General features: G+C 43.5%; 1 protein-coding gene across 3 annotated transcripts in view; it reads right to left on the reverse strand.

The window, feature by feature from the left end:
• Nucleotides 1-5726: 5726 nt before the first annotated feature.
• The window catches only part of pik3c2g (phosphatidylinositol-4-phosphate 3-kinase catalytic subunit type 2 gamma), a 50745-nt gene continuing 30480 nt past the window's right edge, over nucleotides 5727-25991 (reverse strand). For all 3 annotated transcript variants that reach the window (XM_084334292.1, XM_084334293.1, XM_084334291.1), the window contains 18 exons: nucleotides 25307-25495; nucleotides 19245-19338; nucleotides 19053-19147; nucleotides 17855-18035; nucleotides 17494-17601; nucleotides 17068-17160; nucleotides 16719-16848; nucleotides 16121-16257; nucleotides 15725-15894; nucleotides 15094-15250; nucleotides 13899-14008; nucleotides 13399-13576; nucleotides 11541-11659; nucleotides 11250-11346; nucleotides 9337-9400; nucleotides 8895-8974; nucleotides 8680-8808; nucleotides 5727-7260 (listed from right to left, as the gene is read on the reverse strand). In XM_084334292.1, the coding sequence (XP_084190418.1) occupies nucleotides 7108-7260; nucleotides 8680-8808; nucleotides 8895-8974; nucleotides 9337-9400; nucleotides 11250-11346; nucleotides 11541-11659; nucleotides 13399-13576; nucleotides 13899-14008; nucleotides 15094-15250; nucleotides 15725-15894; nucleotides 16121-16257; nucleotides 16719-16848; nucleotides 17068-17160; nucleotides 17494-17601; nucleotides 17855-18035; nucleotides 19053-19147; nucleotides 19245-19338; nucleotides 25307-25495 (2284 nt within the window). In that variant the 3' untranslated portion in view covers nucleotides 5727-7107. The remainder of the gene's footprint in view (nucleotides 7261-8679; nucleotides 8809-8894; nucleotides 8975-9336; nucleotides 9401-11249; nucleotides 11347-11540; nucleotides 11660-13398; nucleotides 13577-13898; nucleotides 14009-15093; nucleotides 15251-15724; nucleotides 15895-16120; nucleotides 16258-16718; nucleotides 16849-17067; nucleotides 17161-17493; nucleotides 17602-17854; nucleotides 18036-19052; nucleotides 19148-19244; nucleotides 19339-25306; nucleotides 25496-25991) is intronic.

Genomic DNA, 25991 nt, shown 5'->3' on the forward strand with positions numbered 1-25991 from the left:
CTGGGACAGTTCACTAGAGGTCTGCTCTCTGGGACAGTTCACTAGAAGTCTGCTCTCTGGGACAGTTCACTAGAGGTCTGCTCTGGGACAGTTCACTAGAGGTCTATACATGCATCTGCATGTGTGTGTGTGTGTGCCTGCACTTGCGTGTGATGTATGTGTGTGTGTGTGTGTGCATGTATGAGTATGCTTATGTGATATTGTATTGTGTGTACTGTATCCCCGCTCTAGGTTACCGCTGGGTGCCTCTCCTGTCCAGAGAGGGTAAGATCCTGGATACAGCCTCGCTCTTCATCTTTGTGAGGTCTCCCTAAAAGAAACTCCTGTCATCAGACTCAAAAAATACACACACACTATGATTAAGGATTTCTCGGATAGATTTTCCTCCATATTGCGCAAAAATCAAAACACAAAACTATCTGAAATGGAAACGCTTTACTCAACGCTTTTTAATTCTTTAAAATACAACAACTCTACTAGACTAGAAAACCAAGTAAACATTCTAAAGACAGAGATCAAAGCAATATACAGACAAAAATCTGAATTGCAAATACGCAGCACAAGACAACAGCAGTACTTCCAAGGATCTAAACCTAGTCACCTATTAGCCATGCGACTAAGAATTAATGCAAAATTTGCAGATATAAATGCCATTAGGAAACAACAAACTCTAGTAACAGAACCCAAAATAATAAACGATACATTCAAAGAATTCTACTCCGATTTATATAATTCAGAAACGACCTTTGATCAAGACAAATTAGACACATATCTTAATCAAATTACTCTCCCTAAAATTACGGAGGAAGACGCTAAACAGTTAGAAGTACCGATCACATTAGAAGAACTCAAGGAGGCCATATCCGGAATGAAAAACGGCAAGGCTCCGGGAATTGACGGTATCCCATCAGAAATGTACATTTCTTGCTGGGACATATTTGGACCCTTATTACTAAATATGATCATATACTCAGTCAAAGAGGGAAGCTTCCATAAACACCAAAATACCGCACTTATTTCAGTTCTTCACAAAAAAGACAAAGACCCCACTGAGTGCGGTAGTTACCGTCCTGTAAGCCTCCTCGGAACCGATGTCAAACTGTACTCTAAGATATTAGCCATCAGATTGCAAAAGCATATGACGTCTTTAGTTCATCCGGACCAAACAGGATTCATAAAAGGTCGCCTGATCAATGATAACATAAGGGGAATACTGCACGTAATAGATGCTGACAAAGAGGACACCACACCTAAGGCGATACTATCCCTGGATGCTATGAAAGCATTTGACAGGTTAGAATGGTCGTTTCTATGGGCAGTATTAGAAAGGATGGGGTTAGGAAAAGGATTCATTGATATGATTAAAGTACTATACAAGGACCCATCGGCCAGGATTACAACAGGCACATTCATCTCCGATATCTTTCCGGTATCACGCTCAGCCAGACAGGGTTGCCCTCTTAGTCCCGGACTATTCGATCTATCATTAGAACCTTTAGCACAATTTATAAGACAATCCCAACACATAGAACCAATAGTAATCAAGGGCACACATCTTAAAATTAGTTTATATGCGGACGACGTAATATTGTTCATGCAAAACCCCAACAACACATTGCCGCATATACTCAAGTTGATAGAAAACTTTGGTGATTTATCGGGATTTAAAATAAATTGGCCTAAGTCGGCGTTTCTTCCTCTTAACACCAGTGCAAAAAAAGACACAACCCTCCCAGGTGCGATACCCATGGTCAAACATTTCAGATGCTTGGGTGTGGAAATATTTCCCACCATAAGACAAACGGTGAAGCACAATTACACAAAAATACAGAACAAAATCAAAGACGACCTGGACAGGTGGGCAAAACTTAAAAACTCAGTACAGGCAAGGGTATCAATAGTTAAGATGGATGTATTACCAAGAATCAATTTCTTCAGCTCAATGCTTCCGTTACCTCCTCCAGAGGGCTACTGGAAAAGATTACAAACCTCCACATACAAATTTATTTGGAATAACAAACCACCTCGCATAAAAAGATCCACCGCACAGAGAAATAAAGCAGACGGTGGCATGGCAGTCCCAGACTTTTTACAATATTTTAAGGCCTTCACTTTAAGACCAGTGAAGATATGGTTTGACCCCCAGGCTTTGGTATCTTGGAGAGAATTAGAAGAAAACATGGTAGCCCCACAGAGACTGGAAGACATAGCACACACTAAAATTTCAATCAAGCATTGTGAGCGAGAATTTGGCCCAATAATTACCCATGCAATCAGAACATGGCGGGAAACACAAAAGAAATATCCTAACCCTCAAGAATGGCATAATCACACTCCCATATTCAATAACAATGCACTCCTAATGGGAAAACGACCTATAAGATTCCCTATATGGGAAGAGAAAGGCATACACTCATTAGGGGATATTTTTAATAACAAGGACCTCTGTAGTTATGTCGAAATATGCATAAAGTTTAACCTCACCGAGTCCACATGGCTTTTTTACATACAGTTACGACTTTGTATGAGATCTCACGGTGTTCCATTACTCGTACCAATTGAACACCACAGATACCACAAATTTTTCTATGAAAGAGATACATTGGGAGGTTTTGTATCAAGTTTTTATTATCAATTACTAACGTCCTCGTATGAAACCCTTCAAATAGACACTGTCTGGAGGAGGGATATACCAGACCTGGAATATGACTTTGATTGGCAAGGAGCCTGGGAAAATGTCCGACTTACATCAAGGAACCCGGATCATCAACAAATCAATCTGAACTATATTCACAGGACATACTTGACTCCTATAAGGCTGTGCAAAATGGGGCTTATACAAGACTCCAAATGCTCCCAATGTACAAATGGGAACGAAGGAACATTTATGCACATGTATTGGGACTGCCCACCAGTTAAGGCATTCTGGAAAGATGTGTCCCAACAATTATCAACACTCGTATTTTGGAATATACCTGTACACCCCGCGGTATTACTATTGAATGATGTTTTTGAGTTTGCAGTGAATCCACAACTAAAAAGATTGGTTTTATCGGGTATCACAGTAGCTAAAAAACTGATCGCATCACGTTGGTTTCAACCGGAAAAAATGTGCCGAAAAGTGTGGTTTCTTACATATCTTGATGTGATATATCAAGAAATATCTACAGCAAGAATTCTTGGGATCAATGAATCCAAAATGTCAATGTGGGTAGAAGTGGTGGAGAGAATAAAAGCTAGCTTATAATGGTGGTGTCTGGTTAGGAGTGAGGGATAATGGAGGTACTATCCAAGAGGGGGTCTGGGAGGGGGGGGGTTTGAGCTGGAGCATATGTGTGTAGGGTTTTAGAAAATAGGTATTAGGGGTATATTATATACTAACATTTATATAATTGTAATTTCGTTGGATATACACTGTATACGGCTAAAATGTTATTATAGACTATTTTTGTTTTATCCTGTTTCTGTACTTGCATATATTATAACCACCTTTACTGAAAGTTTCATTATGCATTGTGTGTTGAGTACTGACTTTTAATAACTTTTTGTTCTGCAATAATAAAAAAAATATAAAAAAAAAAAAAAAAAAAATACACACACATACTGTTACAATACATACATACATCTCAGCGTGCATCGAGGATGCAACGCAGAGAAAATAAAAGCACACTCTTTGATATAAATACCAGTTTTATTGTCAGAAAATAGATTCTAGATAGATTCTAGCTCCTATACTGCAGAAGGGATTTCAGTAGGACTCGGATAATATAAATGAACTGCATTTATATAGCACATAGTCAGTGGTCCCTGCCTGCTTCAAGATGTCTACCATCATCCCTGTACCAAAGAAACCCTCCCCAACATGTCTCAATGACTACAGACCGGTGGCACTCACCTCTGTGGCCATGAAATGTTTCGAGAGGCTGGTCAAGGATCACATTTGTGCCTCCCTCCCCAGTGATATGGACCCCATGCAATTTGCATACAGGCCAAACAGGTCCACTGACGATGCGGTCTCCCAAGTACTGCACAGCACCCTCTCTCACCTTGACCGCCAGAAGGGGGGCTATGTGAGTCTGTTGTTCATTGACTACAGCTCAGCGTTCAACACCATAGTCCCCACCAGACTGGTGGACAAGCTGATCGAGCTGGGTCTGAGCTCCGCTCTGAGCGCCTGGATACTGGACTTTCTGAGCGAAAGGCCCCAGGCGGTCAGGGTGGGGGTTCAGACCTCCAACACCATCACCCTGAGCATCGGGTCCCCCCAGGGCTGTGTTCTGAGCCCCCTGCTGTACTCACTATACACACACGACTGTGTGGCCAAGTTCAGCTCCAACTCCATAGTGAAGTTTGCGGACGACACAGTGGTGGTGGGGCTGATCTCGGACAACGACGAGAAGGCCTACCGGGAGGAGGTTGAGGTACTGGAACGCTGCCCCTGAACATTGGTAAAACCAAGGAGCTGATCGTGGATTATAGGAGAGGACAGCAGGAGACACACACACCACTGAGGATAAACGGGGCTACCGTGGACAGGGTGAGCAGCTTTAAGTACCTGGGGGTCCACATCTCAGAGGATCTGACATGGTCAACACACATAGACTCAGTCGTAAAAAAGGCGAAGCAGCGCCTCTACCACCTGAGACAGTTAAGGAAGTTCAGAGTATCTAGGAAGATACTCCAGTCCTTCTACTCCGGAGCTGTAGAGAGCATCTTGACTGGAAACATCACTGCCTGGTATGGAAACAGCACGGCACAGGACAAGAAGGCCCTACAGAGAGTGGTGCGCTCAGCCGAGCGTACCACGGGTATTGCACTACCACCCCTGCAGGTTCTATACAACAAGAGGTGCAAATCCAGAGCCTGCAGAATAATGAAAGACCACACCACCCCAACAACAGCCTGTTCATGCTGCTGAGGTCAGGCAGACGCCTGCGAACCCCAGCTACTAGGACAGAGAGGCTTCGGCTCAGCTTCTTCCCCCAGGCCATCAGAGCCTTGAACACTGAACTCTCCACACACAAGCACACATGAGCACACACACAACACACACACTGTACACGCTCACACACTAGCAGCCACTTTAACATGAGCAAGCACACACTCATGCTGCACACGCCCACACTTATGGCCACTAAGGAAAGGTCACTTTAAAAATAGTATAGCATAACCTGAGATTGTATAAAATAGCAATGTACAGAAAGACCCAGTGCCTCATCCGTAGCTAACAGTGTATTGCACTACCACAGGACCTAGCATGTCCTCCATGCTCTGTAAATAACTATGTACAAATACCGATATGCCCTACTATGTTACTTGTTTATTGCACAATATTGTTTTATTGGATTCTATTATATGTTGTTACTACTGTATTGCACATCGTTGCGGGCAAGACCACCCGCATTTCATTGTATACTTGTATGCCGTGACAAATAAAACTCTTGACTTGACTTGACTTGACACTTTTATCCAAAGTGCTTTACAACTGCCTCTCATTCATCCATTCATTCCCACACCGATGGCGGACCATGCAAGGTGCCAACCTGCTCATTGGGAGCAGTTAGGCGTTGAAGTGTCTTGCTCAAGGGCACCTCGACATGTTCCCGGGAGGAGCCAGAATAGAACCGGGAACCTTCTGATTCAGACAACCGCTCTATAATGGAGCTATGACTCACTGGGTAGAGCTATAATCAACTGCTCATAGTGCTATAGAAAAAACCCTGGGGGAAAGTTAGCAGATTCTTTTAACACAATTAAACATTGATGATAAAACAATTATTAGGGGGGTAGATGCAATTCTCGTGAGACGACTCATGCGTGAAAGGAAAAAAATATATCTTATTCGTTAAACACATTATTTTTCTTTTACAGAATGAATTACTTGTGATATAACAATAGGGTTGATTCTAATAGGAGGGCTGCGCATTAAAAACGACAAAGGGATACATTAACACTCTGTGACAGTGAAAAAGAAAGAAACGAGGCCAGCTGGCAGCATGGATTCTGAACCCAACCCCCCTCTGACTGAGCCGGCAGGGTGCAATATAAATAGCATTCAGAGAGGTATATACATTATTAAACCAAATCCAGTGGAGAAACGCTCCATTTCAAACTATGTACATCAACAAGTCCTGTGAATGAGTCAGTGCATCGTACAGGTCAGCTGCCCTGGCCTGCACGTCAGCAGGACACCATTACGAATACATGGAGACCTTGGGATGTCTAGGTATGTGTGTGTGGGGGTGTGTGTGTGTGTGTGTACGTGTTTGAGTACACCAAGTTGTGTGTGTGTGTATGTGTTTGAGTACACTAAGTTGTGTGCATGTGTGCGCACATGTGTGTGTACGTCGTAGGGCATGTGTGTGACATGTGTGTATCAGTGTGCGGTGGTGATGGATGAGATGTGGGAAGGAGAGGGGGGGGGGGGGGGGGGGGCTGTCGTCATCCAGTTCACACACACTCCTCTCCTCGGTCCAGTTCCAACCAGCACAAGGACGTCCAGCTGACAGCCAGGCCAGGGAACAGAGCCACACACTGGGCAGATAACAGGCACGCTGCGGAGGAAAGCCTGTTGCATCACCCTCCTTCTAAATCTACCACCACTAAAACAAAGTGGACTAGGCAAAGGAAGAAGATACGACCTCACACACTCAACACTAGTACATAGAAAGTGCAATTATGAAAATAATAATTTTTTCCCTTCATCCATCACCAAGGCTACTACGTAACGTGCCTATTGCGGGGCTCGATTAACAAAGTCCTTAATTTGATGTAGGCCACGTGCGAAGATGAAAAACACAGTTAGGAGCAGATCACAGACAGTCACGCTCTCAGTAAACGGTCTCTTTCACAGAGTCTTCCCAGGCTCAGTGTTGTAACATTTCACCATTCAAACAGTAGGCTACTCGTAACTCGTGTGCCGCACGGCGTGAGCTCGACTCTGATAAGCAGCGCCGACTTCACCGCTTCCCCCATTCAGCTGCGTTCGTCTTCTATCTATCAGTACACACAATCATGAGAATCCCCCTCTATGGAGTCGTAGCAGTACGCTGTCGCACCCTAGTGGCGACGGGATGCCGGTGCATTTCTCTGTGGTCAGAGCGGTGGTCAGACGGGACAGTTCCCCAGTGGGAACCACTGCTCCTTGTTCAGCCACTGCTCCTCCAGCCTGACGTCGGTCGCGGCCACGAAGGCTTTCTTGCTTTTCACAGTCACCTCCAGCACCTTGCCCTCAAGTGACGGCACTTCGCTGTACACCAGCTGTGGATCATGATAGGAGACAGATGTGTTTTAGCCAAAGGATTTACAGGAATTAATAGATTTAGAACATAGATACAAAGGTGCTTTTTGACTACGGCAGCTTTTAAAAATGTCACTGTGGCAAACATTATGCACAATTATAGGGCTATGTATAGACCTTTCTCAATGGAATTGTGTTGCTAGAGAACAGCTTGGTTCCATGTCTCTGCTGTATTTCCTGTCAGCTGTTGTATTAGCGAACACTGCAACAGGAAATCGACTAGGGGCCCATTTAGAATGTGTATGTTGTCAAATTAGAAAAAGTCTATAGACCACCGCAACACTTCCAGTATTCTGAAATCATGGGAGAGAGAGAGCGGAGGGATGAATGTGGATGAGAGCCTTGACATTAAGTGGTTGTAGCTACGGCTGTGGGGGTGCTGGAGACATGATCAAATAGACTTTTATACGCCTGAACACGGAGCGACCAATCCCAGGTGCGAAAAGTGACTATAGCTCGGCGGAGAAAGTGCCGATCGACTTGGAACTGATCTCTCCGTGTTCAGGAGACTCAGGCGTATAAACGTCTATTGGATCATGTCTCCAGCACCCCCACAGCCGTAGCTACAACCACTTAATGTCAAGGCTCTCATCCACATTCATTAATTTCTCCCCCCACTCTCTCCTCCATGAGCTCAATGTAATGTGGAAGTGCAGTGGTCTATATGACATGAGCCCTCCTCCATGTTAAAAACCAAACCCCACAAAAAGGAACGCTTACACTTTACTTTACTACAAAAGGCTTTTTATTATTTGCACTTCTATATGGGCGTGTTACAGCACCATGAAGGCAGGAGTATAAAAGGCTGTAAAACGTGTCGAGCACCACAGGTCAGAGTCCGATGGGTTAAACAACACATGGGACAGACAGACAAAAGGTGAAAAGGTACCTGCACTACAATTGAGTCTGGTGACACCTGTTTCACTTCATTACTATTTGACATGATAGCATTCCTTCTTATTCCACCCGATCACTTAGAGCAGCGGGTCTCAATGCGGGGTCCAGGGACCCCCATGGTTTCCCTGAAGGGGAGTCCTCAGAAAAATGGGGGAATTGTTAAATTTTCTACATTTCCTTAGAAGTGAGAGGATATGCAAGACTCAGTGACTATTCTGAAAGTAGGTGTCACTGTTATCTCATCAATATAGTAGTATAGGCAGCTATGTTATTGTTGACTTAATCATATCTAACAACCAAAATCCTCTGAGATGAGGGTCCCTGAGACAAAATCATATCAAATGGGCGCCCTCGGACTAATGTGCATCAATTCACGGGTCCTTGGCATAAAAGAGGCGGAGAACCACTGACTTAGTTAGAGAGACCCAATAAACCTCCACAAAGTCATATGCATTCATAGAATAACAGGGAGGTTGTGGTACCAGCTCATTGAAGGTGGGGTTGTCATTGTTGCGGACCACCTTGGTCTTCCTCTTGGAGTGTTTGTGGGGGTCCTCCGGCCTCAGACGCGTGACCACGTAGGCGTCCGGGTTGGAGCCGTTGGCCAACCTCTGTCGGAGAAGCAGCAGGTTCAGTACAGTGTATGTAATGCATCACAGAGGTCACTTTATCACCATGAGAGAGAGAGGGAACCCACAATGTTCTTCAGATGCTTGACCAGCACCGAGAGCTTGCGTCCTTTGTGGGAGATGAAGAGCTGGATCTGCGGGCTCCCTTCTGCAACCCAGAGGTGAAACAGACATCAGTAACGACATATCGTACCATATATGACTCACATCAGCTTTCAATAAATATGAAACTATCTTCTATTACCTGGATTTCAGAGACTAACAGAGAACTAACTAGTGCAGAATCCATCAAGAACCTGCTTTTATGTTTTATGATGTCTGTCCATGTCCAAAATCAGGGACCATGATGGAAATAAGTGCTTGCATGTTTTTTTCTTTCTTGCTCATGTTTTTATCCCTTGGATGCTGTCTTTTACTCCACAATAAAAATCAATCAATCAATCAAGAACATATCGCTTGGAGTCGTGGTTTCTTCTTTGTGTACATGAGTGTCAATGAGCAGGTTATTACCTTTCACCACACTGTCTTGGGCTGTCTTGGGGCCATCCAGGAAGAGACTGCAGACAAACTCATTCTGCAGACAGACAGACAGACAGACAGACAGACAGACAGACAGACAGACAGACAGACAGACAGACAGACAGACAGACAGACAGACAGACAGACAGACAGACAGACAGACAGACAGACAGACAGACAGACAGACAGACAGACAGACAGACAGACAGACAGACAGACAGACAGACAGACAGACAGACAGACAGACAGACAGACAGACAGACATGGTGACTGTTCTGAAGGGCCAGATTAACATTGAGAATCTAAGTTTTATTGTTTTATATAACTTGTATATTATTTATATATATATAAGCTATATCCCTTTAAGCCTCCGTTTGAATCATAGCATTATTCGCTTTCCTCATTGGATAATGCCCTTGACGTTGGCGGCGCCAAGAATCGCGCCCCTCAGACAAGTTCAAAGACGAGTCTGGACAAGTTGAGACATGCCTGGGGCCAGCGCATTGATTCCAGACAAGAGCTTCGGCTGCGCACTAGAAAGCCCTGTAAGTATATATATTGTGGAAGGCGCAAACAGTAGCAGTTCGACCTAATGCAGTAACGTGAAGTTCGTCCGACGTAATGCAACAGCAGTAGTTGAACCTAGCGTATAGTAGCAGAGTCAAGTTCGACCTAACTTAATGTGAAGTAAAGAGTCGTCATTTAGTGTGAATCGTATTAACAGCAGTTCGTTCGGTGTGCAGCATTAACAAGCAGTTCGTTCGTTTAGTAACTAGCGTGAACCTTAGCAAGTGTGTGTGGACTTAAAGTAATTAGTATCCGAACACGAGGTGGGCCTAGTAGCAGAACTATTGGACATGTGCGCATTGGAACCTACAGCGGCGATATTGTAGAACCATTATTGGTGGATTATAGTGATTGTGGAAACGTAGTACCGTGGAGAAGAGCATCGTTAATACCACTGTCGTTTGGATTTAACTACCCTGAAGATTCTACATCGGGCTAGCTTCGGGGACGAAGCTGGCTGGCTATCATCATTGCTATCGGGCATTGGATTACAGCTATTACCTTGCTACTGAGCACTTGGATTATAAAGACCGGATCCGTATGAGAACCCCTTTTCTTCAAGTGACCAGCCTGAGTATCCGTACATTCTTCATTCCTCTGGAGCTTACAACTCTGTGGGAGGATATCACCAGTCTCCAGCTGTACCCTCGTTTGCCCCCCTATATTGCCATCTCACGCCAGGCGGCGTCTGGTCTAGTATACCTAGCCTAGGAATTATTCATTCCCATTGACTTTGCTACTCTCTGACTTTCTAATATCATTCGCCATAAAAGAGCGACCCAGTAATTATCAGTTGTATCTTCTGCATAATAATAAAATACTGTAAATGATATCTCTTTGTCACCGTGCCGTCTATTTGAGTGTCTGCCATAATTAACTGTACTGTCTGGCAAGTAATAATAATAATAATATCGCTGCTGTCGGGATAAAACCTCATAACTCCAAAAACCCAACTTTTCAGCAGATGAAAAAAACTAACACAGATTTGAGGGTGAATAGAGTTAGGAGGTTTAGACAGATGATCGGTTTAATGCTTTTCCATTGTTTAAACTTTGTAAAACCCACACACACATATGGAGGATGATCTACGGAGTTGATTTATATAATAAAAAAATAAATAAAAAAATGGAGTTATGAGGTTTTGTCCCGACAGCAGCGATATGTAGTAGTGGTTTAATCTATCACAATCTTTAATACAGTCAGGGTTTTGTAACCCCTCAGTTACAGTGACACTGGGGCTTGGTAAAACCTTGGTAAAAGAGATATCACACAGGGGAGATGAAACAGCTATGACAGAGCAGGCGGGGGATGGAGGGGTGATGTGAAGAGGGACTTACCCCCTTACAGGGACCCTCAAACAACTCCTTCAGGTATTTATTCAGCAAGGACATCTTCCTGCCCGGGGTGAAGGACATCCTATACCAGCTAGGGAATCTAGGGAGAGGAAGGAGATAGAGGGGGGGAGAGAGACAGAGAGAGGTAGTGGGAAGGGATGAGGGAAAAGGGGAGAGTGAGGGATGGACAAGGAGACAGACTGAGAATGGTTGTGAATAAGCCTTTAGTTATTATCCAAATTGACCAAAGCGGTGCGATGCGACCTGGATGGCGGAGAGTATTGCATCACTCACTGGGGCAGCGTTGACTCGATGAAGTGTCTCTGAAGCTGCTTGTGGATCAGCTCAAACTGCCCGAACGTCTTGTGACTGTTCAGATAGCCGTCATCAATGGTCACCCTCAGTTCATAGGTCTGCACGTTAAAAGTAACAAGACAGTAGGTTGAGTCCAGCTGTCTCAAAGGTTTAGCATCTGTCAGAATTGAATTGCTTCAGAATGCACTGCAATGTGCGTAAATACTAGTTGTGGAACAGTAACTTAAACTGTATAGGAAAGATGGAATTGGAGAACACTGCACATGTTCACCCAACTTCCGGCTTGTTTGTTTTTTTCTTTTTGAATGATCTCCCCCCCCTTATTTTTTCGTTTTTCTCCCCTCCCAATGTTAGTCGTTATGCCAATTCCCAATCCCCTTCCTGGTCGTTGCGCATTCTACCCCCTACCGTCGGTCTGGGAGGGCGGAGACTATCGCATGCTTCCTCCGACACATGTGTACCCAGCCCACCACTTCTTTTCACCTGGCAGCGCGGACTCTCACTGGGAGAGTGTAACGTGTGGAAGGTCACACTACCTCCCTCCAGATCCTTCCCTCGCTGTGCAGGCGCCCCGACCGAACTGTAGGAGTCGCTGTTTACAACGACCCAGACCCACCCACTGGCTTCCCTCCCGCTGACTCTGCCAATCGAGCCAGTATGACGGCCGGCCAAGCCGGAGGCAACGCTGACAGCCGGATTCGATACCAGTGTCTCTTGCGTTGGTGACGAGCGCTTAGTCCGCTGCGCCACCCAGCCGCCCGGCTTGTTTGATTTTGCCGACGCAGCAGGTTAGTGAGCCTTTAGACGGGTTTCCTCCCTGTTTCCAGTGGCGAAAAGGGCAACAATGATCAATCAACTAATCCCTGAAACAGCCTATTCTTTTCATACAATGTTTAATAATAATAATAATAATAATAAATCTAATTTATATAGTGTCTTTCAGGAAACCCAAGGTCGCTTCGCTTCACAATCAAGAGGGCTAGGGAAAGGGGGCAATAGGGGAAAAAGGGGGAGGGGATTAGGGCAGGTAAGGGATAATGAACCTACTCTTTCATGAAAGTCCCCCACATGGAGATTTGGCCCCTCAGCGAGACCTTTTACAATCACAGTGAGTTTGAGCGTCTGTGTGCTGCTGCTAGACAAGGTGTTCTGTCTTTCAGGACCCACAGATGGCCAGTTTACACCGACTACAGGACGCTTATTCTGATCAAAGAGCGTTTTAATACCAACAACCTGCAGCGCCACTCCTCACTCGCCTCGGTGTCTGACTGCTCCAATCACCAGAGAGCAGGGCCAAGTCAGCAGCCTGCCACGGCTTATTTATCTCACAACTAGTAGTGGGAACTTGCTGTCATTAGCTATTTTATCATTTCCCTCAGCTGTTATGATTTAACAGAGCCTCAGATGAGTTGGCCAAAAATAAACTTTAGGTGACACATTAATAATGATGTGCTGAGAGATGATATAGTCAGTGGTTAAGACCTCTGCATCTGCAACCACACGTATCCCTACTGGCCTAGAATTTTATATTTGTCCCTACAAATACTAAGGACAATTGGGTGTGGCTGGGTAGTGTAGAGAGGTCTAAGCACTCGCCACCACAGAGACCAGGGTTCAATTCCCAGGGAGGGGGTCTTGGGGAGATGGCGTGAACCTCTGTGCACGTTACGCTCTCCCAGTGAAAAAATAATAATAATAATACTGAGGAGAATTGACACTGTCCACTCTCTTTTTACAATAAAAAATTATGAACATAGCTATATTGTTAAAGCTCTGATGCCAATACTCATTGACCAAAGTAATAACAATAACAACATAGAGCAACATGCAGTCTCACCACATCCTTGCCCTTGATATTGTATCCCTGGATGACAGCTTCCTGGATGTTGGTGTTGGGGGCGGAGCTCTGAGTCTGGGCCTGGATGGCGGCCGGTCCTGGTTTCTTGCCCTGGGCTAAGATGTGGGTCAGGAAGTTGAGCTTGACCGCAAAACTGTCTGTGCTCTGCTTGATCTTCCTGCACTCAGGACAGAGACAGATACAAATGTCTCAGTGCCGCATGGTGGGTAATCCTTTTGGCATTGATTCAACTGTGACATATTTTAAAATCATAATGTATTGGAAGATCTAGGTGCTGAGGAAAACCCATCATCTCCACTTTTATGTTCAAGAACACCCTCGCTCTGGGAGACTGATGATGGAGCCATCTCAGCCGGAACGTTATAGGCAGAAATAAAAGCATAGAGGAGGATGGATATATGTCCCTATTAGGAGATAATAAAGAGGGATGTTCAGATGGACGCAGGTGGCTGCGGTGTTGAGTGATAAGAGTGCTGTACTTGGTAAAGTAGGAGGTGGCCTCCAGGTCAGAGTCGTGAGGTCTCAGGTTGTTCTGGACGTACTGCAGGTCATTGATATCCTTCATCTCTGGCATCTCTGCACCCAGCATCTACACACCATAGACACACACACACACACACACACACACACACACACACACACACACACACACACACACACACACACACACACACACACACACACACACACACACACACACACACACACACACACACACACACACACACACACACACACACACACACACACACACACACATTTAGAATCTTTATTTGTGTCCACATAAATACAATGTTTAAAGGACACAAATATTATCAGTGCAATTGGACATTGTGGGTTACTATTTTAAATGCTTTATTTGAATCCACAGATCAAATCACATGCATAGGATTCAAATATGACATGGTCTCTAATAGGCCTGCAAGGACATCTATGGATACAAGTAATATTAAACAATTCAGGCTGCACTTGTTAATGTTTATATATATATATATTCTGTGTGTGTGTCTGTGTGTGTGGGGGGGGGGGCTTTATTCGCTCACTCACAGATGATGCAACAGACACATACTGTATATAGTACACACGGACACGAGGAAGTTGTATTCAGTTGTACAACATTATCTCGGAGCTTGTTAGTACTAGTGTTTAATAGGGCTGTCCCCGACTAAGGATTTGGATGGTCGACTATGATTGGCCAAAATTTGCCGTTAGTCGACTATTGGTCAAAAAAAAAGAAAAAAATTATTTTCTTTTTTGTAATTTTTTTTCTTTTTTTCTTTTTTTAATCATTCCATTTGGGCTGTGGGGGTGCTTAATGTCTGAAGGAGTCGACTGAAGGCTTCCTGTCCTCTGCAAAAGCATGCAATTGGTCCACTGATGGATACATCTTGATATTTGTCTAGTCTAGTGTGTTCATTAGATGGGTGAAATCCTCTTTCAGTGCCTCTGTGCCTGTTTTCTTAGGCAGGTAGCCTCTGGTATGCGTGCCATTAGCGTTAGCCATGCTTCTAGGCCTCTTTTCTTTTGGAAAGAATGATAAAAAATAAATAATTATAATTTTTTTATATTTTATATTCGACTAAGAGGTCGGCCAGTCGATTACGGCTCCTTTCGACCGATTAGTCGACTAATCGACTAATAGGGGTCAGCCCTAGTGTTTAATAATAGCCTCACCAGTTGCAGCAGGCTGAGCACCAGGGCAGTGTGTCGCCTGACGACGTTGTACGCGTCACAGCAGAGCTCCACGAAGCGATGGAAGCGCTGGGGCTTCTTACCCCCGCCCGTGATGAAGTGCTGCATCTCCGGTGTGAAGACGAACGGTGTCCGGTCCCTTCCATTACATAAAGGGGGGTGGGTGGGGTTCACGTTCAGTCACATGGTCATCGTTCTCTTTGCTAAGCACACTTCACTTTAGGGCTGAGGTATACCATCATGCATCCTATATAAATATTGCATATATGTATATATATATATATATATATATATATATATATATATATATATATATATATATATATATATATATATATATATATTGCAACAGTATTAAAATAAAGACAACAGACAACAGATAAAGACATCACATGGTAAAGACATAACAAATATATTACATTGTAATTTGTACCAGAAAACTATACCATCAAATACTGTTATACCATCAAAAACCAGGAAAGATATTGTGATATGATATTCTGGGCATGTCGCCCCCTGCCCTACACTTCACTTAATCTCTTCGTCACAAGACATGGTGATATTCCTATTTTATTTTAACATTGTTGTTGCTTTCATCAACTTGCAGCCGTACCTTTTTATGTTGGCGAACTTCTGCGCGTTTCCCATGATCTTGCCGAAGTCGATGTGGAACATGTGTCCGCTGCGCTTCAGCATGATGTTGTCGTTGTGGCGGTCACAGAGGCCCAGGATGAAGGTGGCCACGCACCAGCCCGCACACGAGTAGAGGAAGTTCATGACCGCCTATACGCGCACGGAAGAGAACATCACACAAACAGAAAAGGTCTCGACATCAAAGTCAAAGTCCATCAATACCAAAAGTCAAAACCCAAGACAGTTGAACAGACAAAGAACCATATAACTCAAAACTGAAGTAGCAAACACTACCACAGTATGTCAAAACTGAGTTGTACGGTTCTTCTGTGCAATTGTTCAATTGTCGATGGCAAAAAGAGGTTGTGTTCCTGACCTCCTCATAGTCGTCCTCTGTCTTGTTCCACATATGGAACCATTTCTCCAGGGTGTCCTCTCTGAGAGCCCCACTCGGACCCCACTCCTGCTGGATCTTCCCCAAGGTCACTGCATCTGGAACCACCTCCACCAGGCCTGATACACACGCACACACACATCAGACACGTGCAAGCACAAGAAATGTAGACATACTGTACACAATCGCAGACAATGAAGTTTATTTTTGAACATGTATTTTCCATATTCCTCCAAACAAATAACGGTATCTAGCTCCGTCAAACAGAACAATCATAACAACAACAAACATTTAAAAAATTTAAAAACATTAAAAAACATTACAAAAAAAGGAATTATAAACAAAAAGTCAAGAGCAATGTATAGTTAGCAGACATGTCCAAAAAAGGAGTAGAGGGAAGCTAAGCTTATTGATCCCCATTCCCTACCCCCTTACATTTACATTTGTTCTTCCATTAATTTCACTAGATATAACATAACAATGCATCATTCCTCCTGTAATTAATTGCATCTCAATCATATTAGCACTAATGGACAGAGAGGACTAGATCAATAAGCAACAAGTGAATAAATGAACTGACCCTGGTCTCTGCCAGTAGAGATACACCTGTAGGTCACCATCCGCATATCCAGTCCCTCCTGGAGCCACACCCTGTCCATCACACGTACTATCTGTAGGATGAGCATGTCCTGACGCAGATTGTCCCCCATCTGAACAACACACAACATGATCAATCAGACAGTCAATTAAGCTTATTTTATATAGCACATTTCATACGGAGTTGCAAAGCAAATGATTTGGTTAGAAAAAAAATCTATTATTAAGTAATTTGCTCACGATCAACTGCCTGAAGGCAAAATGGTCAGGTGGAAGCTTAGCTGGTAACATGCAGACAGAGGGGGTTTCAAACACACAACGGAGAGACTCACTTTGCAGATGACCCTGATGTTCCTGCCCAGAGGGTCTGTGTTGATGAAGGAGATTCCCAGAGGAGCAGCGTTAGAGTTGTAGAACATACAGGCCTGGAGGGGAAGGGCAGCACAGAGGTTAAACATAACAAAAATCTAGCCCCACGATGAAAAACAAAATAGGGTAGGCTATTGGAGGAACATTTTACAACATTTACAAAGGGCGTATAAATTACAGTTAAACATTGGAGTAGAAACAGCCCTTTATATTGATTCCTTATGGGTTGGGACAATTCCAAAAAAGTGTATTATATTTACAAGTCAATCATTAAGAACATATAAGGCCACATATACACCCAAAATGCACAGGTTAAAAGGAAAACTCTTCATTGGGTCTTTAATGGGATAATAGAGAAGTGCAGCACAGGCCATTGATGTAACTCTTACATCCATATCCACTCCCTTCACATGGAATGCAGGGTCCAATGGTAGGCGACAGATGATTCCATCTTTGAAGAAGCCATTGATCTTCCACTTTTCCCTCTTCAAAACCTCCTTCAGACAAAACCATACAAGTTGGCACTAATAATAATAATAATAATAATAATAATAATAATGATTATAGATACCATAGATAACAGTATCTATTATCATTTAAATAATAAGATAAGAGATTAATACATGACTCATACCAGCTGTGCAAATAACAGAATATAAGGAATGAATAAACAGATGTATTGGTAATTCATGGATAAACAAGTTGGTTAGATACATGATTAAATGCATGAATGAATGGCTCTAGCCAGACCTTGCGTCGGGTCTTGTCTGCGACACGGACCCTCTCAGCCACCTGTGTGAGAAGGCTGACCAGGCGAGCCTCCTGCTCCAGCTCCTTCCTCAACGTCCGGCCACAGCAGTGTCTCAGGGCAGCCTGGACCTTACTGAACCAGCTCTGGTGATGGACACCATCCTGGGCATCTACCAGCAACCTGCCAGCATGCAACAACAAAACCACAAACCGTTATGTGACAAAAGCACAAACGTACTAAAACCCTAATAACCTGTTGTATTTTGGATGGGTGTCAATGGTTGGAGGTGCCAACCTCTGATGTCACGAGCGCGCGCCATCTTGGTATGAGGGTAACAAACGGATTTCTACCATCAAATGCATGCGTTGAGCTCCATTTTTATTACATGTTTTATCACATTCTTGTTCATTTCATAACATTTTCATATGATTTATTTTGAAAATATTGAGGCCAACATGGCATTTCACTATTTCAAAAGCCTTTCTGGTGATTCTAAGCTAACGTTAATTACATCATATCGAACCGATAGGAGTTTATCTTATCTAATCTTACATGGTGGTACCACGTGTGCCACTACCCGATCAAACATCCACGTAAGATTAGATAAGATAAGCTCCTATCGGTTCGATATGATATAATTAACGTTAGCTCAGCATGTAGCTATTTGTCTAGGTTAACGTAGCTAACGTTAGCTGCCAGCCACTTTTTCCTGCGTGATGGTATAAAACTTACGATTTGGATTTCTGTTTTTGTCATTAGTACAACGCGTAACACAGCAGCTCTTTGGCATTGTGAAGGACTGAAGAAAATTCTGCTTGATTGTCTTTAATTTGCCGCTTTAACGATCCGTTTCTCCACTAAATGAAGCGTACACAATGTACCAGGCGGGACAGTTTCCCCCCACGCTGCAGTTGCGTAGCAACAACAGACAGGAAGTTGACTTCGAGAATGAATGAATGAATGAATGAATGACTTAATGAATGAATGAATGAATGAATGAATGAATGAATGAATGAATGAATGAATGAATGAATGAATGAATGAATGAATGAAAACTTTATTTAACAGATTGCAGAGCATGGGTACAATACAGTACGGCTCAATACACACAATTGTTAAGGGGATGCAGACCAGAGAAAGATGTGTGTCTTGTTTACATCAGGGTCCCCCATTTTCAATTCATAGTTCATAGCTCACCAGTAGAGCTGATGGGAGATCCTCAAACTCCTCAGTGATCTGTCCAACAGCAGCGTAACCAGAGCTCCGTCCATTTCCCACTCGTTCTTCAGAGCCTGGGAGGGACAGGGAGAAGGTTGAGACTACAGGAGCAGCCCTGAGTGAACTACAGAGTGCGCCTTTAGTCGTTTGTGGTTGTGGTTGTGGTCTTACCTGGACTAGCTGTGGCAGGTATTCCTCCAGCTCTCCATCAGGTATCTGCTCAAAGTACTCCACTGCAGCTCTACGCACCGTTAGGTCATGAAAACTGCACGAGAAATAAAGCAAATGAACAAAACCGCTTTCCCTTTAATATACTGCTTATATCCAACCTAGTGCATTCATATTTAGTCACATGCACTTATATTATTTATATGCCACTGTCTATATTGGTCATACAGTATATTCTATAGTGTATTCATATTTATACTACTGTCTATAGTCACTCACTGTTTATACTGTACATTGATACTGTATATTATACCTTAGCTTTTTCATATCTTTCATATTCTATATACCTTATATACACTGTACTTCACTGCTACTTTTGTACTTCTGGTTAGATGCCAGAACTGCGTTTCCTTGTCCCAGTAATTGTACTCTGTGCAATAACAATAAAGTTGAATCATGTGGGTATTATGGAACACAGTGCTGAAGCACCTTGTGTTCATATTACATACATGTTTAATTCACTGATAATGCCAGATGTTTGATCACCAGCTTGACAGGGGTATTTGGCTGCCATCTTTGTAGCATTTCATTAGCTCTGCTTCAACTTCTGTCCAACAACAAGGCTGGCAAAGTAAACGTTGCTCTAGTCAAGACAGAAAGCTGCTGGGCATACAGGGCAGTCTTCCTAAACATCAAGGTCAAGAATTCCTAAATACATCCGCATTAAAAAGGTCAGAATGTTGGACCTCTAGGCCCTATTTTCTACTTACCTACCAATGATGTTGCCGATCAGTAGCACGAATGCAAAGAAAATGGGGCCCTGCTCGCTCCATTCTGTACAAGCCCTGAAATAAACACTGAAACCTACATTGGGTGAACTGTGTGGAGTGGGTTTCAGCATTTACGTCAGGGCTTGTGAATGGAGTCGCAGGTATATCCAGTATGCAGAACAGCATGGCTTGTGCTGAGAAAGGATGATACCCATCATTGGTAAGTAGGAAATAGGGCTACAGTTAAAAAATGCCACACTCCCTTTAAGCCACGGACCCCCATTTGAAGAGTTTGTCCCAGGGGCCACAATTAGAATGATTATTGTTGCTCTAATCCAGAATTCCATAATTCACTACACTGTAGGTGGGGAGATTACAGTGGAGGCTCAAACATATGATCAGAATAATCATTCTTATGCATTCTCTCATTAACTTCTAGTGCAGTGGTCACCAACCCGTCGATCTTGATCGACTGGTCGATCTTTGAGACTGTCCCTGTAGATCTTTCCATGAAAATTAAAAATAATAAAAAAAAACAAAAAAAAAACATGTTTTTTTTTTTTTTTTTTTTTTAGATCTTACCCTGAGAGTCCACATTACATGAAAAGTGATGCTGCATAAGATGACTGCACTTAGCACTGACTGAGAAAGTACATAATAGTTCTACTTTGACGTTTTAATGTTGGACCAAAGCATTGCATGTAATTAGAATACAGGCAAATAAAAGTCATTTAGTTTAAAGTACAATCTTGGCTGTCTTTTTCTCTCAACGCTTCAATAGGTAGATCTTGCCTTCACCAAAAAAAATAAAGGTGATCTTGGGCTTAAAAAGGTTGGTGACCACTGTTCTAGTGTATTAAATAGTCCTCTTGTTGCTGAGGATCCTCTGGATCAAGGACCACTGGTCCTGTGGGTTAATACACATGTCTGTAAATGGACCTGTCTCAAACCCTGCCCTCTTTTCTTGATCCTCCAATCACAACTGTCGCTTACCTCGGACAAACCAAGTTTGTCCGAGGTAAGCGACAGTTGTGATTGGAGGATCAAGAAAAGGGGCAGGGTTTGAGACAGGTCAATTACCCCCTCATACACCTTATCCTTTATCAGAAGATGCATAATATGTCCCATTCACATATCTTTAGCTGTGACTGTAGCAGCTCTATAGCTTACTATATTGGTTGGTTGATTGCTCCACAAAAGTGTCCCACAGTTTTCGCATGTGGCCTGGACGCCAAGTGTGTGTGTGTGTGTGTGTGTGTGTGTGTGTGTGTGTGTGTGTGTGTGTGTGTGTGTGTGTGTGTGTGCAGGCACGTGCAAACATAGAGCAAAAAAAAAAAAAAAACGTTACGCTTATAGACTGCCCTTCCAACTGAAAAATGTCAGGATAGAATCAAAATATTAGGTAAAGAGAGAGAGAGATGCCCCATATTCCATTGCAGTTTGCACGGCCTCCTCAGCGTGCCACTCCGCGGACCTATATTTTATGCATAGCGTGGGTGGTGATGATAATGATGATAGAAACCGCTGTGAATACAGTTGAATGCTGGTATTACACTCATTGAGGGACAAGAAGAAGTCAAGTCGGCACAATATACAGACCGCCAGATCAAACTGGCTTTTATGATACTCTGGATGTGTGCTTAGCTGGAGCTGAGGATGCGGAAAAAATTCTTATTGGGGATTGGAACACGGATATGCAACAAAAAGATGCACCCGTCTTCAAATCCTTCAATAGGTTTTGTGATCTGCACGGCCTCAGCCAACTAATCACCCAACCCACAAGGATATGTGAATCAACTCAGACTACCATTGACCTCATACTGACCTCTGACAAGTCCAAGATATCCAATAAAGGGGTTATAGCATGCGGGTTAAGTGATCATTATATGATATTCTGTACCCGCAAAAAGCTAAAACTAAAGGCTGGCTGTCACAAAACAGTCACATCTAGAGACCTCAAAACCTACTCTAGCGAGGCCTTTAACCTTGAACTGGAGAGTCTGGACTGGTCAGATGAACTCAATGGTACACTGGTTGAAGAAACTTGGCTTGGCTTCAAAACCAAATTTTCATCAATACTAAACAACATGGCCCCCCTAAGAACCACCAGGGTAAAAAATCGCGCTGAGCCATGGATGCACACTGAAATACTGACCGCTATGAAAGCCAGAGACAAAAAATGCTCTGAGTTTCGTAAAAGTCAGTCAAAGCTTACCAAAAGCACGAGCAGTGAACTCCAAGACCACGTGACTGAACTCAAACTAGAAAGAAACAGACTAAGAAATGACGTAAACTCCATGATCAAAACTGCTAAAAAAAATTTCATCAATGACAAAACCGAGGAAAACAAAAATAAACCACGTGAACTTTGGAAATTACTCAACAATCAACTAGGCTGCAGTAAAAAACTCAAAACCAGGTTCTCAAACATAAACATAAAGACGGACAACACGCTCATCACAGACAAGCTGGATGTAGCCAATTACTTAAACACTTTCTTCACAAACATAGCCACAACACTGGTAAACAAACTACCCTCCCACTCAGGGCAGTATGGGGTAGAACACATAGTAGCATACTACAAGAACCTAGGCGTCCACAAAGACGACTTCAAACTGGAAATAGTAACTACAGATGAGGTACTCAAAAAACTGAGCGCCCTCCAACCAAACAAGGCCACTGGCCATGACAACATCCCCTCCAAATTCCTCAGAGACTCAGCAGCAGCCATCACCCCAGTCATCACACACATAATAAACCTCTCCATAAAACAGGGACACGTCCCCAAGGACTTCAAAATTGCGAGAGTAACACCCCTGCACAAAAAGGGCAGCAAATTAGACCCGGGTAACTACCGCCCTGTTTCTATCCTTACATCCATCTCGAAAGTCATGGAAAAAATAGTATACGAACAGATCGAAAAGTACCTCGCGGAAAAAAATCTAATCTACGAATTCCAATCTGGCTTCAGAACATCCCACTCCACTGACACATGCCTTCTCTACTTGAACGACCACATCAAACAAGAGGTGGACGCGGGCAAATACTGCGGCATGGTCATGCTGGACCTACAAAAGGCCTTCGACACTGTCAATCACACCATTCTGATTGACAAGCTAAAAGCAATTGGTTTTGATAGTTTATCAGTGAGCTGGATACAATCCTACCTGGAGGGGAGGGAACAGATGGTGGAAGTAAACGGTACACTATCCCCCCCCCTCACAGTGAGCTGTGGTGTTCCACAAGGAAGCATACTAGGACCGCTACTATTCCTAATTTATGCAAATGACATGTCGTCAGCTTGTGACTGCAACTTGTTCCTGTTTGCGGACGACTCAGCCCTGCTGGTCTCTGACAAGAACAAGATACAGGTTGAAAAAGCCCTCAGCTCGGAACTAGGCAAAATCTGCATATGGCTCGCCGACAACAAACTATCATTACACATGGGCAAAACAGAGTCCATTCTCTTCGGTTCAAATAACAAACTCAGCAAGACCGACGGCTTCTCGGTTACAGTGGGTGACAATATTATCACAAGGAAAGATGAAATTACCTACCTGGGTTCCATCCTAGAGGCTAATCTTTCCTGTGACAAAATGGCATCCAATGTAATAAAAAAAGTCAACCAACGAACGCGATTCTTGTACCGGATCTCCTCTCTGGTAAACAAGAATACCCTGAAGACTCTAGCAGGAGCACTCATTCAAGGGTACTACGACTATGCTTGCACCTCATGGTACCAAAGCACCTCAACGGCACTAAAAAACAAATTACAAACATCTCAAAACAAGCTAGTCAGACTACTACTTGACCTGACTCCTAGAACCCACCTCACCCCTGCCCACTTTGGCAACCTAGGATGGCTTAGAGTAGACGACAGAGTACAGCAACTTGCAATGGGCCTGGTCTACAAGATACACTATGCGACCAAGGTACCCATGTACATGTCAAAATACTTCCCAAAGGTCAGTGAATACCACGATCACAACACCAGAGGGAGCTCCACAAATCATGTAAAACCCAGATTCGGATCAAACAAGGGACTAAACACGTTTCGCAATTATGCCACATCAATGTGGAACGCCCTGCCTAAAGCTGTAAAGGAATGTGAATCACTACCCACCTTCAAAAACACTCTCAAAAAACACCTACGTGAGACTGCAATTCGAAACTGGCCCCTACAAATGTCCTAACCTAGTTGTACAGTAAATGACCAAGTAAGGCTTTGTCAATATTCCAATGTACAGTGTAAAATGTGTGTGTGTCCCCTTCCCAACCCCCCCCCCCCCCCACCTCCAATGTACAGCCCTCACCCAACCCACCCAACCCCACCCCACCCAACCAACCTCCTCCAATGTACAGTTTCTATGCCAAATGTATATACACTCCTTTTCTGGACACTTTTGTATCACAAACAGTACTGTATTTGCAAATCTGATATGTCATAAATGTATAGATGTAGCAGTACTGTCTATCTGTATGTCATGTATGTCATATATGTTATGATGAATTGAAAATGGGGGACCCTGATGTAAACAAGACGAAAGTCTTTCTCTGGTCTGCATCCCCTTAACAATTGTATGTATTGAGCTGTACTGTACTGTACCCATTCTGCAATCTGTTAATAAACTTTTCAATCAATCAATCAATCAAGTCCGATGGGATTTGGGAATCTAAAATACAAATCGGGATTGGAATAAAAAAAAATTCATTTATATTAAACAATACAGAATATACAGCACTTCTTGGGGTCTGTAGGGTAAGCACTTATTCCCTCCCCCCTGAACATTTATGGAGATGTATGGGCCTTTTAAGTCAGTGATAAAAGTGTATTTCAAGGATAAGTGAGCTCCTGCACTGATTATTATAGTTCAATATTCAATATTTGATCACCAAAACCCCCCAAAAAGCATAAAAAGGGGGCCCCCCGCCCGAAAAGGGCCCTTAAAAATTGGGGTTGCGCGCTCGGGTAAAACACACACAGTGCCCTTTTTAGCCTTTGAGCACCTGCCCCTCTAAAGTCCTGTGCACGTCCCTGTGTGTGTGTGTGTGTGTGTGTGTGTGTGTGTGTGTGTGTGTGTGTGTGTGTGTGTGTGTGTGTGTGTGTGTGTGTGTGTGTGTGTGTGTGTGTGTGTGTGTGTGTGTGTGTGTGTGTGTGTGTGTGTGTGTGTGTGTGTGTGTGTGTGTGTGTGTGTGTGTGTGTGTGTGTGTGTGTGTGTGTGTGTGTGTGTATGTAAATGCGATCGCAGCTATTGTGTATTGATGCTTGTTTGTACGAGACCCCAGGCAGCTCACCTGTCGGCGAGCAGGAAGAGGGCCTCTTCAGACTGGTGGATGGGCCAGTGTTCCACGATGGTGTAGATCTCCGTCAGGTCCTGAGGTCGCCAGCTGGGGGCTCCACCCAGCAGGAGGTGGAGGAAGGTGCTTCCCCTGTCACAACAGTGGCGCTTACTCCACAGCAAGGCCTTCTCATTCTCTGTCAGGCTGGAGAGGAAGAACCACTACTTATCACGTACCACAATATGAAGTGTAGGAGCCACACACCTGGTCTCTTCTCAAGATGCAGCCCTGCCATCTGAAGGACATTAAGAGCAGGTTATATAAGGGAATTATGGTAATTATTTTCAAGACACATTTCTGCCTCTGGCTGAAGCCAGTTGTGGTTGGTGAAATACACATTTGAATATCTCAAACATGAGCTAATCAACACTAGAAAGCTTCTTCCTCAGCTCTGGTTTTATACAGAAGAAAACAATAATTTATAGAATACTAGTTATAGCATTTTGTATTATTTATGATATAAAACAATATGGCTATAACATAACATTATGTACCTTTTTCCTGTGGTCGATTAGTACTCTATTTACATATTTTAGAGATTGGGCTGAAAACATAATGCTGAGAAGAGAACATGACAGCATAGAGTTGGAGAGTTATGGCTCTCTATCCCTCCATCTACGTGTCTTTCTCAGTCCATCTC

This window comes from Notolepis coatsorum (genome assembly GCF_963971535.1).
Source record: "Notolepis coatsorum genome assembly, chromosome: 18".
NCBI lineage: Eukaryota > Metazoa > Chordata > Actinopteri > Aulopiformes > Paralepididae > Notolepis > Notolepis coatsorum.